This window comes from Desmodus rotundus, chromosome 5, assembly GCF_022682495.2.
Source record: "Desmodus rotundus isolate HL8 chromosome 5, HLdesRot8A.1, whole genome shotgun sequence".
Lineage (NCBI taxonomy): Eukaryota > Metazoa > Chordata > Mammalia > Chiroptera > Phyllostomidae > Desmodus > Desmodus rotundus.
This window is the reverse complement of record NC_071391.1, coordinates 10,597,433-10,609,678: the sequence shown is the minus strand read 5'-3', so window position 1 is coordinate 10,609,678 and position 12,246 is coordinate 10,597,433. Positions and strand designations below refer to the sequence as shown.

The 12,246-nt window shown below is 39.0% G+C and overlaps 1 protein-coding gene across 1 annotated transcript; it reads right to left on the bottom strand.

The window, feature by feature from the left end:
• Window positions 1–8,302: 8,302 nt before the first annotated feature.
• On the bottom strand, window positions 8,303–11,906 carry LOC112320292 (olfactory receptor 5G25). Its single transcript, XM_045185662.2, has 2 exons — window positions 11,784–11,906; window positions 8,303–11,250 (listed from the first exon to the last, which is right to left on the bottom strand). The coding sequence occupies exon 2, from the start codon at window positions 10,525–10,527 to the stop codon at window positions 9,583–9,585; it is 945 nt and encodes a 314-aa protein (XP_045041597.2). The 5' UTR covers window positions 10,528–11,250; window positions 11,784–11,906; the 3' UTR covers window positions 8,303–9,582.
• Between the last annotated feature and the right edge of the window lie 340 nt (window positions 11,907–12,246).

Here is a 12,246-nt window from a genome sequence, read left to right as displayed (position 1 = left end):
CACTGTATCTTGGCCTTCACCTTGACAATTGCCTGAAGCTCCTCAACTCTTTTCTATCAATCTGTTTCTACACCTGCCCAAGCCCTCTCCCCTCTATGAAAATTTTAGATTCTTAGTTTCTCTTTTTTTATGTGCTGCTTAGACTACGACAACAGAGTGGTGGACATGATTGGCTCTCGTGTTCAGTGCACTTGGATGATACCCAGACCATCCGTGTTAGTCTTCCTTTAGCAGGGAAGCACCCAGCAGGTTTAGACAGAGATGGAGTTATGGTCGGGACTGTTTCCCCCTCCCCCTGCTGCTGAGATATCTCTGTCCCATTTTATACTTGCTTTGATCCAGCTGCAGACTTTAAATTTATCTCTACATAAATGACCTCCTCTTAGGTCTTGCTCAACATCCAACAAAGATGAGGAGCATGCTGATTCTGGCTGTGAACCAAATATATCATTCATTTTAAGTTTACTTAAAATAATTTATGACCCCCTGAACTTGTAAAAAATCAAGTAGAATGAAGAAAAGAGATGATTTAGAAGATCTCAACTTACATCCTAACCGGCTCTCTCCTGTTTCTTTCAAGATGGCAATAAGAACTAAAGTGAAAAGGACCCAAGTTTGTCAGGTTCCATCTCTTCCCTTCACATGCAGAATGGGGCAGAAATTTTAATAGCCATTTGATTTTATCTCTTATCATCTTCCAAAAAGAAAATGTGGACAACTCTACTGTAAAATACATTAGTCTTTATCACTTAGGTGCAAGTTCCCTGAAAAGTTGCATCATTTCTTTCTTTGTTATTGTTATTGAACATACTCTGTCCCCAAAAGCATAGCATGTCTTGGGAATGAGGCCACTAAGGGAAAGTGCAATTAAAGTTCTGATTCATACCTAAGTAAGTTCAGTGACATCTGTTTTCTGACCATTTCAAGTTTGTTTATACCTGGATGTAGACTTTCTCACCTCTAGTTCCAGGCTAAGCAAGAAAACTCTATGAAATTCTTTGTAAATTGAAGTAACACAGAGAGGGCAGTACCTCTCTTTCTTCTGCATCACTGTCTTGAGAGCAAGGGCTAAGAATTAATAAAATGGACTTTCCTCATATATAACACCTACCACTTGTTGCCAAATAAATAATTTTCTCAGGACTTTGTTCAAAATATGTAAGGAGTTTAACTATTGTAATCTGGGACTGGAAAAAATTTTTTTCTTTCTTTTTTTCCTTTCTTAATTTTTTAAAATTTATTTATTTTTTTATTCAGTTACAATTGTCTGCATTTTCTCCCCATCCCTCCACCCCACCCCAGCCAGTCCCACCTCCCTCCCCCACCTCTACCCTCCCCCTTGATTTTGTCCTTGTGTCCTTTATAGTAGCTCCTATAGACCCCTCTGCCCACTGTCACCTCCCCACTCCCCTCTGGCTATTGTTACATTGTTCTTAATTTCAATGTCTCTGGTTATATTTTGTTTGCTTTTTTCTTTTGTTGATTTTGTTCCAGTTAAAAGTGATCTTTTTTTCTTTTAAATTGTATTCTAATAATGTAATAACTGGTCCTTAAAATTTAGCAGATACATCTGAACAGTTAGCATATTGCAAGAGAAAATACATTTCTTATTGCCAAGAAATAAAACCAAATAAAACAAAATGCTTTAGCGTTACATTTTACTTCCAAGACAAGCAGCATTGACCTGACGAAACAGAGTCAGACCTGGCTCAGGAAACCTGACTTTTGGTTCTAGCCTAGGTAAGAAAAAACCACAAGTCCTTCAGCATGTAATACAACTCCCTACTCTAGAAAGTTTTGTTTGTTTTGTTTTCTTTTCTTTTTAATTTTGTAGCGTGTCACTATATTCTTTTTTATTAAATTAATGGGGGTAACATTACTTAATACGACCATATAGGTTTCGAGTGTACAATTCTATAGTATGTGATCTGTGTATTACATCGTGTGTCCACCACCCAAAGTCCAATCTTCTTCTGCCACCATATATTTGATCTATTTTTCCCTTTACTACTCCCCCACCCGCTCCCTCTGGTAACCTCCAGACTGCTGTCTGTGTCTATAAGTTTCTGTTTGTTTGTTTTTCTTCTTTACCCATTTATTGCTTTCAGTTTTATATCCCACAAATAAAATCATAGTGAAATCATATGGTTCTTGACTTTTTCTGTCTGACTTGTTTCACTGAACATGATATTCTCAAGACCCATCCACATTGTCACAAGTGGCAGGATTTCACTTTTCTTGTGGCTGCATAGTATGCCATTGTGCATATGTACCACACCTTCTTTTCCCAATCATCTATTAAAGGACACTTTGGTTGTTTGCCTATCTTGGCCACTAAGAGCGGAGCAGTGAACACACATGTTTGTATACGGGCACGTAATTTTTGACAAAGGAGCCGAAAACATACAATGGAGAAAAGAAATCCTCTTCAGTAAATGGTGCCAGGAAAATTGAAAAGCCACATGCAAGAGAATGAAACTAGACTGCTGTTTGTCATGAATCAAAGACCTAAGTAGAAGTCCTGAAACAATAAATGACATAGAAGAAAACATAGGCACTAAATTTATGAACCTTGGTCTTAGAGAGGATTTTATTAAATGTTACTCCAAAGGCAAGGGGAGTAAAGGCAAAAATAAGTAAGTAGAATTTTATCAAAATGAAAAACTTCTGCACAGCAAAGAAACCACCAGAGATACAAAAAGGCAAACAACTGAATTGAGAACATATTAGCAAACAAGAGGTTAATATTCAAAGTATATAAAGAACCCATACAACTCAACACAAAACAAACAGTCCAATTAAAAAATTAACTGAGGCCCGAGCTGGTGTAGCTCAGTGGATTGAGCACAGGTTGTGAACCAAAGGGTCGCCAGTTCAATTCCCAGTCAGGGAATATGCCTGGGTTGTGGGCCAGGTCCCAAGTGGGGGTCCACATGAGAAGCAACCACACATTGATGTTTCTCTCCCTCTCTTTCTCCCTCCCTTCCCTCCTCTCTAAAACTAAATAAAACCTTTAAAAAAGAAATTGACAGAGGACCTGAACAGACACTTCTCCCAAGAAGACATACAAACGGCCAACAGATATATGAAAAGATGCTCAACTTCACTAGCTATTAGGGAAATGCTCATCAAAACTAAAATGAGCTACCATCTCACACCTGTCAGAATGGCTTTTATCAACAAGAAAAGTATAAATAACCAGGTTGGAGAGGTTTGGAGAAATCTCTCACTCACTGCTGGTATGAAAGTAAATTGATACAACCACTATTGAAAAGAGAATGGCAGCTCCTTTAAAAAAAAAAAAAAAACCTCTACTGGGTTTCTACCTGAAAATTTTGCAAATGTATTCACAAAGATATATGCTGTATTCTTTAAACCATTTTTTTCTATGAGAGGTTAATTTTTAATAACTTTCTGTTGACTCTGTATATAAAAGAACTTTTTATTGATATAAAACAGAAATATAACATTATAGTAGTTTCAGGTGTACCACATAATAGTTTGATATTTGTATATATTGCAAAATGATCACCACAGTAAGTCTAGTTAACATCTATCCTTGTGTATAACTATAGATATTTTTCTTGTTATGAGGACTTTAGAGGTCTACTCAGCTACTTTATTTTTTTATTGTTGTTCAAGTACAGTTGTCTCCATTTTCACCCCATCTTGCCCCCCTGCCCCACCCATCCCGGCCTCCCACCCTTGAACCTACCCCCTTTGGCTTTGTCCATGTGTCCTTCATATATATTCCTTGATGACCCTTTCCTTATTTTCCCCTATTATCCCTCTCCCCCACCCTCTCTGGTTACTGTCAGTTTGTTCTTTATTTCAATGTCTCTTGTTGTATTTTGCTTGCTTGTTTGTTTTGTTGATTATGTTCCACTTACGGATGAGATCGTATGGTATTTGTCTTTCACCACCTGGCTTATTTCACTGAGCATAATGCTCTCCAGTTCTATCCCTGCTGCATGAAGAATAGCAGCTCCTTCTGTCTTTTTAGTATTCCATAGTATTCCATTGTGTAAATGTGCCAGTTTTTTGATCCACTTGTTCACTGATGGACAGTTAAGTTGCTTCCAGCACTTGGCTATTGCCAGTTACACTGCTCTGAACATTGGGGTGCATAGGTTCTCTGGAACTGGTGTTGCAGGATCTTTAGGGTATAACCCCAACAGTGGAATTGCTGAGTCAAAAGACAGTTCCATTTTTAGTTTTCTGAGCTACTTGAAAATATGTAATACAGTATTATTAACTATACTCATTTATTTCTCCTCTGAAAATCTTTTAGATGTTGTCCTTTTACTTATTTATTCTTTATCATTAATATTGTTAAGAGGACTGAGAATTGTTTTATTTTCCCTTTTGGGGGGTAGCAGGTTTTGATTGCCTTCATACTTAAAGAATTATTTTATTAACCCTCTTGTAGGTGTTGCGAGCTTCCTCTTACCTATTTTTGCCTAAAATACAGTGAATGTTTAAAATCTAAACATTTGACTCTTTGTTACTCAGAAAAAAGCTATAGCTTTGATCATCCATTCCATTCGGACTGGTCTGACTCATCCCAGACATACACGTAATATCTGTTGGTGAATCTCTGCTTGATGTTTTTGATATCATTGTCTCTTCTCATCTGTTTAATCATTTTTTCCTCTGTCTCTGCATCTTGCAAGAGCTTCTCAAATTGGTCCTCTCAAACATAAAACTGCTCTTCTCAGTATGAATTCTTTATTTTAAACCTCCCCTGTGGCTTTTAATTCAGATATTACATTGTAGTTTCCTTAAAGTTCCTTAACACCTAAAATCCCTCTCATCTCACCATAGTTAATGTTATCTCTTCTTCACTTATTGGTTTAATTAAAACTTAGTATGTGAATTCCTCCAATTTAGCTTAGCACACAATTCTTTTCCATTTCTATACATAAGCCTGTTTTGCATTTTTCTTTAGAACATATATTTGTAAGATTTCTTTTTAAATTGCTCCCTGAAATAAGTAAGAAAGAAAAAGACAAATACTGTATGATCTCACATATATGTGAATTCTAAAACTACATACCCAAACTTACCAACGCAGAGAACACATTGGTGATTGACGGAAGAAGGGATTAGATAAAATAGGCAAAAGCAGTCAAAAGGTACACACTTCCAGTTATAACATAAATAAGTCCTGGGGACGTTATGTACAGCATGGTTACTGTAGTTAATAATACTATATTATACATTTGAAAGTTCCTGAGAGACTGGATCTTAAAAATTCTCTTCACAAGAAAAATAAATTGTAACTATGTGTGGTGATGGATGCTCACGAAACGTATCGTGGTGATCATTTGCAGCTAATGTTACAAAGCCTTTTTATTTACTATCGTTAGGATGAGGGAAGGAGTTATAAGAATGTTCAATGGAGTAAAAGTATCTGAACTCGGGGAGAACCAAGATGGCGGCGTAGGTAGACACACTGCGCCTCCTTGCACAACCAGAACTGACCGAGAATCGAACAGCAAGGGGGACCAACACCAAGAAAATAGAAAATGGCCATTCATCCAGACTGGTAGGAGGGGCGGAGACGGGCACCGGGGTGGAGAGGACTCGCGTGGCTGTGGTGGGACTGAGACTGGTGGAGTGTGGGACAAATGGCGCAGGCAGTCCGAGCACTAGCAGACCCTGCGGCCCCACATCTGCGCAGATAAACCGAGAGGGCCGGACTCAGAGTGGCGGAGAGTGGGGCAGGCAGAGCAGCGGGTAGCACCCCGCGGCACCAAATTCGCCCACAGATAAACCTGACCAATGGCGGGCAACGAAGCAGACCGTGCAACCCAGGGCTCCAGCTCCGGGAAATAAAGCCTCAAACCTCTGATTGAAAGCGCCCCTGGGGGTTGGGGCAGCAGCAGGAGAGACTCCCAGCCTCACAGGAGAGGTTGTTGGAGAGACCCACAGCGGCCTAGAGTGTGCACAGGCCCACTTACTCGGGAACCAGCACCAGAGTGGCCCAGTTTGATTGTGGGTAGCGGAGTGAAGGATTGAAATCCGGAGGAGAGTGAGGCGGGCGCCATTGCTCCCACTCGGCCCCTCCCTGACGTACAGCATCACAGCTCAGCGACCAGCGTTACCCCGCCCTGGTGAACACCTAAGGCTCTGCCCCTTAAAGTAACAGACACGCCAAGACCAAAAAAAAAAAAAAATGGCCCAAATGACAGAACACTTCAAAGCTCCAGAAAAAATACAACTAAGCGACGAAGAGATAGCCAACCTATCGGATGCACAGTTCAAAGCACTGGTTATCAATATGCTCACAGACTTGGTTGAATCTATTCGAAAAACAGATGAAAAAATGAAGCCTATGCTAAGAGAAACAAAGGAAAATGTACAGGGAACCAATAGTGATGAGAAGGAAACTGGGACTCAAATCAATGGTGTGGACCAGAAGGAAGAAACAAACATCCAAACAGAAAAGAATGAAGAAACAAGAACTTGGAAAAATGAGGAGAGGCTTAGGAACCTCCCGGACGCCTTGAAACGTTCCCACATCCGAATTATAGGGGTGCCAGAAGGAGAAGAGGAAGAACAAAAAATTGAAAACTTATTTGAACAAATAATGAAGGAGAACTTCCCTAATCTGGCAAAGGAAATAGACTTCCGGGAAGTCCAGGAAGCTCAGAGAGTCCCAAAGAAGCTGGACCCAAGGAGGAACACACCAAGGCACATCATAATTACATTACCCAAGATTAAACACAAGGACCTACATCCAAGATTACTGTATCCAGCAAAGCTATCACTTAGAATGGAAGGGAAGATAAAGTGCTTCTCAGATAAGGTCAAGTTAAAGAAGCTCATCATCACCAAGCCCTTATTATATGAAATGTTAAAGGGAGTTACCTAAGAAAAAGAAGATCAAAAATTGGAACAGTAAAAATGACAGCAAACTCACAGTTATTAACGGCCACACATAAAACAAAAACGAGAGCAAACTAGGCAAACAACTAGAACATGAGGGTTGTCATTAAGGGAGTGGGAGGGGGAGAGGGGGGAAAGGTACAGAGAATAAGTAGCATAGATGATAGGTGGAAAATAGACAGGGGGAGGGTAAAAATAGTGTAGGAAATGTAGAAGCCAAAGAACTTATAAGTATGACCTATGGACATGAACTATAGCGGGGGAATGTGGGAGGGAGGGGGGTGGGCAGGATGGAGTGGAGTGGGGGGGGAAATGGGACAACTGTAATAGTATAATCAATAAATATATTTTTTAAAAAAAGGAAAAAAAAAAAAAGTATCTGAACTCTGTGTTTCTAGAATAGGTGTGTAATAATAATTCCGTTGCATATCATGGGAAAATTGTTCCTCCTCCCTTATACTTTAGTTTCACTATATAAAAAGTAAGGATGTTAGAGTATATCAGAAACTTTAAACTTTTATGTATCATGCACTTTATTTTATTGAACTTATTGGGGTGACATTGGTTAATAAAATAAAGTGTACAACTCGATAAAACATCATCCGAATACTGCATCATGCTCTCATCAGCCAAAGTCAAGTCTCTTTCCGTCCTCCTTTATTCCCCCTTTGCCCTCTTCCACCTTCTCCCAACCTGCTTTACCACGGGCTATCACCATACTGTTGCCTTTGTCTATGTGAGATATATATATATCTTTATTTATTTATTTATTTATTTATTTACTTATTTTTGCTTAATCCCTTCACCTTTGTTCACCCAGCCCCTCCCCCTCTGACAGATGTTAGTCTATTCTATGTACCTTCACTTCAGTTTCTAGTTTGTTTTTTAGATTGCTTTGTTCATTAGATTCCACATGTAAGGGAGACCATATAATATTTTTCTTTCTCTGACTGGCTCATTTCACTTAGCATAATACTCTCTAGGCCATCCACGCTGTAACAAAGGGTAACATTTCCTTCATTTTTGTAGCCAAGGAGTATTCCATTGTGTCAATGTACCACAGCTTTTTTAATCCACTCATCTACTGACGAGAACTTGGAGATATATATAAATGCATGGCCAAACACAAAATTTGTATGTGATTTCATAGCCCTCCCAATTATAATCAGATTTTTGAAAGCATTTTTAAACCTACTATCTTAATATTTTCAATCATTAAAGGAAGTATTAGTAGATAATTTCATCGTGATTGAGAAGCTAATGCTGCCATCTAGTGGTAAAGTTTAACAACAGTTTTAAAAAAGAACAATTTCAGTGTTTTTTCACCAGGAATGCCGCCTATTCTTTATTTCAACACATTCTAGATTTGCTGAGACCACGTTAACAGATGATGACTAAAGAGTAAAATGAGGAGAAACGTGATGTTTCATAAAGAACATGAAATGTGTACATCATAGGTAGTGAAAGCACATACTATAAAACATATTTGGCCCTCATGTTCTAAAATAACACTAAATATTTAAAACTAAGTTTTTAAGAACTTAAAATACAAGGTCATTCTGAAGAATCTTTATTAACACAAATTTGGAGAAAGAACATCAGCCTTAAAATTTGATGCATAGCATCTTGACTCATCATTACCTAAGACAGACAAAAAAATTGGCAGAAAGCATGGTGAAAAACAAGCAAAACAGAACAAAAAAAATTTAGAACAACAGAGACTGTTTACATCCATCAAAGTCAGTGAGCTAAAGTTAAATTTGCCTTTACAGAGACCTGCAAAGATAAGATCATGTACAGACATCAGCCAGCTTTGTGATTGTAAAAACTATAGGCTATCCCCTGTTCTTTAGATGTGCTGTTATGTTCCAGGGGAAAAGGCTCAGAAGTTTGGTGGAAAGAACATTGTACCTGGAGAAAATAAAACTGTGAGGCCCAAGTAGGAGGCTTTGAACAACACATTGATTCTTCCAAGGCTTATCATCTATTAACATAAATTTATGTGCTACCTATGACACAAAAATTAATAAACAATAGTAATAGCTAGCACTTTATTAAAGGATCCCAATGCATTCTGCACTTTCCAGGCTCAGGTCATGTCACTGACATGACAAAGTCCTGATGAGTTACTGCTATGAGCAGAAAGTGTCGGGGATATAAAAGGCCTTTGTAGAGTATCTACTCCACACACAGAGGCAGTATTCGGAGCACAATACCGTACTAAGCGTAGTCACATTACATCCCCAGAACTTACCATGTTGCTGGAAGTTTCTGCCATTTGACTATAACACACTTTTTAAGTTTATGTTTAAAAGTCAAGGTCAAGTTTAGACAATTGATGGATCTCAATGCCTGGTAAAGCAAAACACACGTATTGTAAGTCCCTGGTTATGATTACAACGTGAAGGATTTAACAAAGAACGTCTCCTTTCCTAGTCACAAACCTTGAGAATAGTTTTTAGGTTTTGGGGTTCAATAACCTACCCATCTCAGTTTAAAATTCTCCATCTGATTCCTGCAGGATGAGAAATGAAAAAATCAAACCGAAAATAATTGAACCCTAAGACATTGTGTGACTTGTCGATGACACAAAGTGATTCTCAGCACAAAAGGACTCCCAACAGCCAGTCCATGTTCGTGCATCTTGCCTGGAGATTAGCAGCCGATCTGTAGTACAAATGGTATTCTAGGTCACCTGCTCATCAGGCACTTCTTCCTTTCCAACATCCTTCGGAAGGAATCCTTGACATCCTTGTTTCTCAGGCTGTAGATAAGTGGGTTTAGCACGGGAATCACAGCTGTATAAAACACAGACACCACTTTATTGATGTCCAGGGAGAAATTAGAACTCGGACATACATAGATAAAAAAGAGTGTCCCGTAGAGGATGGAGACAGCTGTGAGGTGAGAAGAGCAGGTAGAGAAAGCTCTGTGCCTCCCGTCAGCAGAGCGGATCTTCAGGACGGCAATGACGATACAAATGTAGGAGACCAAGATGATCACGCCACTGAGCACTCCCAGAGCTCCAGCCACGATGAAAAGTAGAAGTTTATTGACCTGGGTGTCTGCACATGCCAGAGAGAGAACCGGAAGCAGGTCGCAGAAGAAGTGATTGATGATTTTTGGACCACAGTAAGGGAGGTGGAAGGCAAACGTCATGTGGGTTACGGCACTTATAAGACCTAGTACGTACGGCCCTACCACCAGCTGCACACAGACCCGCTGGGACATAATGAGTGTGTACAACAAGGGTTTACAAATAGCCACATACCGGTCATATGCCATGGAAGCCAGCAGAAAACACCCAGTCACTACAAACTGACAAACAATCCATAACTGGGCAGCACAGCCAAAGAAAGAGATGACTTTTTCCTCCACAAAGATGTCAGTCAACATCTTGGGACCAGTGGCAGAAGCGGAGCATACGTCCACAAAGGACAAGTGACTGAGAAAAAAGTACATGGGGTTGTGGAGTCGGGAATCTATCCAAATGAGGGTGATCATCCCCACGTTTTCCAGAAAAGTGACAAGATAAACCAAGAGAAGTATCACAAAGAGAACAACCTGGTACTGGAAGCAATCTGTTAAGCCCATGAATAAAAACTCAGTCACAAAGGTTTGATTTTCATAACCCATTTCTGTCTTAATCTGTCATGAAAAAGATTTTTCTTTGCAATAAATTTGTAATTGAGGGCTTATCGATTTTAAATCAGAATATAACTTCTGGTTTTCTACATTTCATAGGGTAGACTGGCAGCATCCAAGTTCTCCCCTAGTGGTCATCCCATCTCCTATCTGTGTGATACTAAGTCATTGAGTCTTACTGAGCTGTTCAGCTTCTCCCTTGATCAAATAGGATTTTGGAGGAGAGTTACATAATTTAGACCCAGAAGTGGTCTTTGGAAGTTATCTAAGGAAAATCCTCTAACTGTATGAGGTTACATTTCTAAAAATCTCTGCCTTTGACCCAAGGATATCTTAAAAACATTTCATAGAAAAAGGCATTATGTGAATTTGATTAATTCGAGCTGATACTGTCACTCTAGGTAAAGGGTGTTAGGACTATAACTTCCTCACCAATTCCTTAGATTCCAGAAAAATGATCAGTTGGGTTGTGGTAAAGATAAGTTCTGATGTCTAAAGACAGAACACAAGAGAGGTTGGCTTTGGGAAAGAATAAAAATTCTCAGCAGTATCTCCCCATGCTGCCTTCTCCAAAATGCCTATGTTCCTCATATCACTGGTGTCTATTATACCCATTAATCTCATCAAACTACATCAAATATTTTAGTCCATCAAAGAAGAGACCAGTTCTTCAACACTGAGTTGAAGTTGCAGCCAACTGATTGTTATCAGGAGCTGGGAAAGAAAAACAATATTTTAAGGAGGAAAAAGACACACCTGGGCATTTATCTTAGAGAAATGAAAACTTATGTCCACATAATAACCTGTATGATTTCATTTATAGATGCTTTTTTAATAATAGTCACTCAGAACAACCGAAATATCCTACAATTTGAATGGTTAAACAAACAGGGGTGTATTCATACCACAAAATATTGCTCAGTAACAAATAGGGGGAAATAAAATACACACAAAAACCTGGATGGGTCTCAGTGACATTAGAGTGAGTTAAAGAAGGCCAATCTCAAAAGGTTACATTGTCTAAAATTCCATTTACACATAATGTATTCAAAGTAGCAAAATTACAGAGATGTAAACAGGTTGGTTATTGCCTGGGATTAGGAATGGTAGGAGAGAACAGTGGTGTGATTATAAGGGGGCAGCACAAGGGAGGTCTTTATGGAGTTGGAATAATTTTGTATCCTGAATGTGGTAGTGATTATACAAATCTACACACATAATGAAGTGATACAGAGCTATACACACACATCACACTGATGTCGTTGTCTGATTCTTCGCGTTGTACACTTGTTGGAAAGATGTAAGCAGTGGGGAGAGAACTGGATGAAGAGGACAGGGAGCTTCTCTGTACTGTCTTTGAAGTTTCTTGGGAATCCGTATTTATTCAAAATGAAGATTTCTTTAAGAAAAAGAATAAACAAGAAGTGATAAAGGAGGAAGTGATCATAGAACAAATACAGGAAAATTAAGGAAGGGAAGCATACATTTTGGACCTGGAAATAATCGTAACGATTCCAACAGCATAATTACACAAAGGTATCAACAGGATGGGCAGCAGTAGAGGTACTGACAGAAGTCTCACAACATTCTCCTATGTTAAGAAAGCTTGAAAGGATTTTGGTGAAGAGGAAATTAATGAAATGAAAATTTGCTGACCTCCTGTGATCTCAGAGGCAATGGAGCTTAGGCAGAAATAGCCTCAATGGGGTA

Excerpts from the sequence above, each read along its gene's own strand:
- LOC112320292 (XM_045185662.2), bottom strand. The coding sequence starts at position 10,527 with ATGGGTTATGAAAATCAAACCTTTGTGACTGAGTTTTTATTCATGGGC.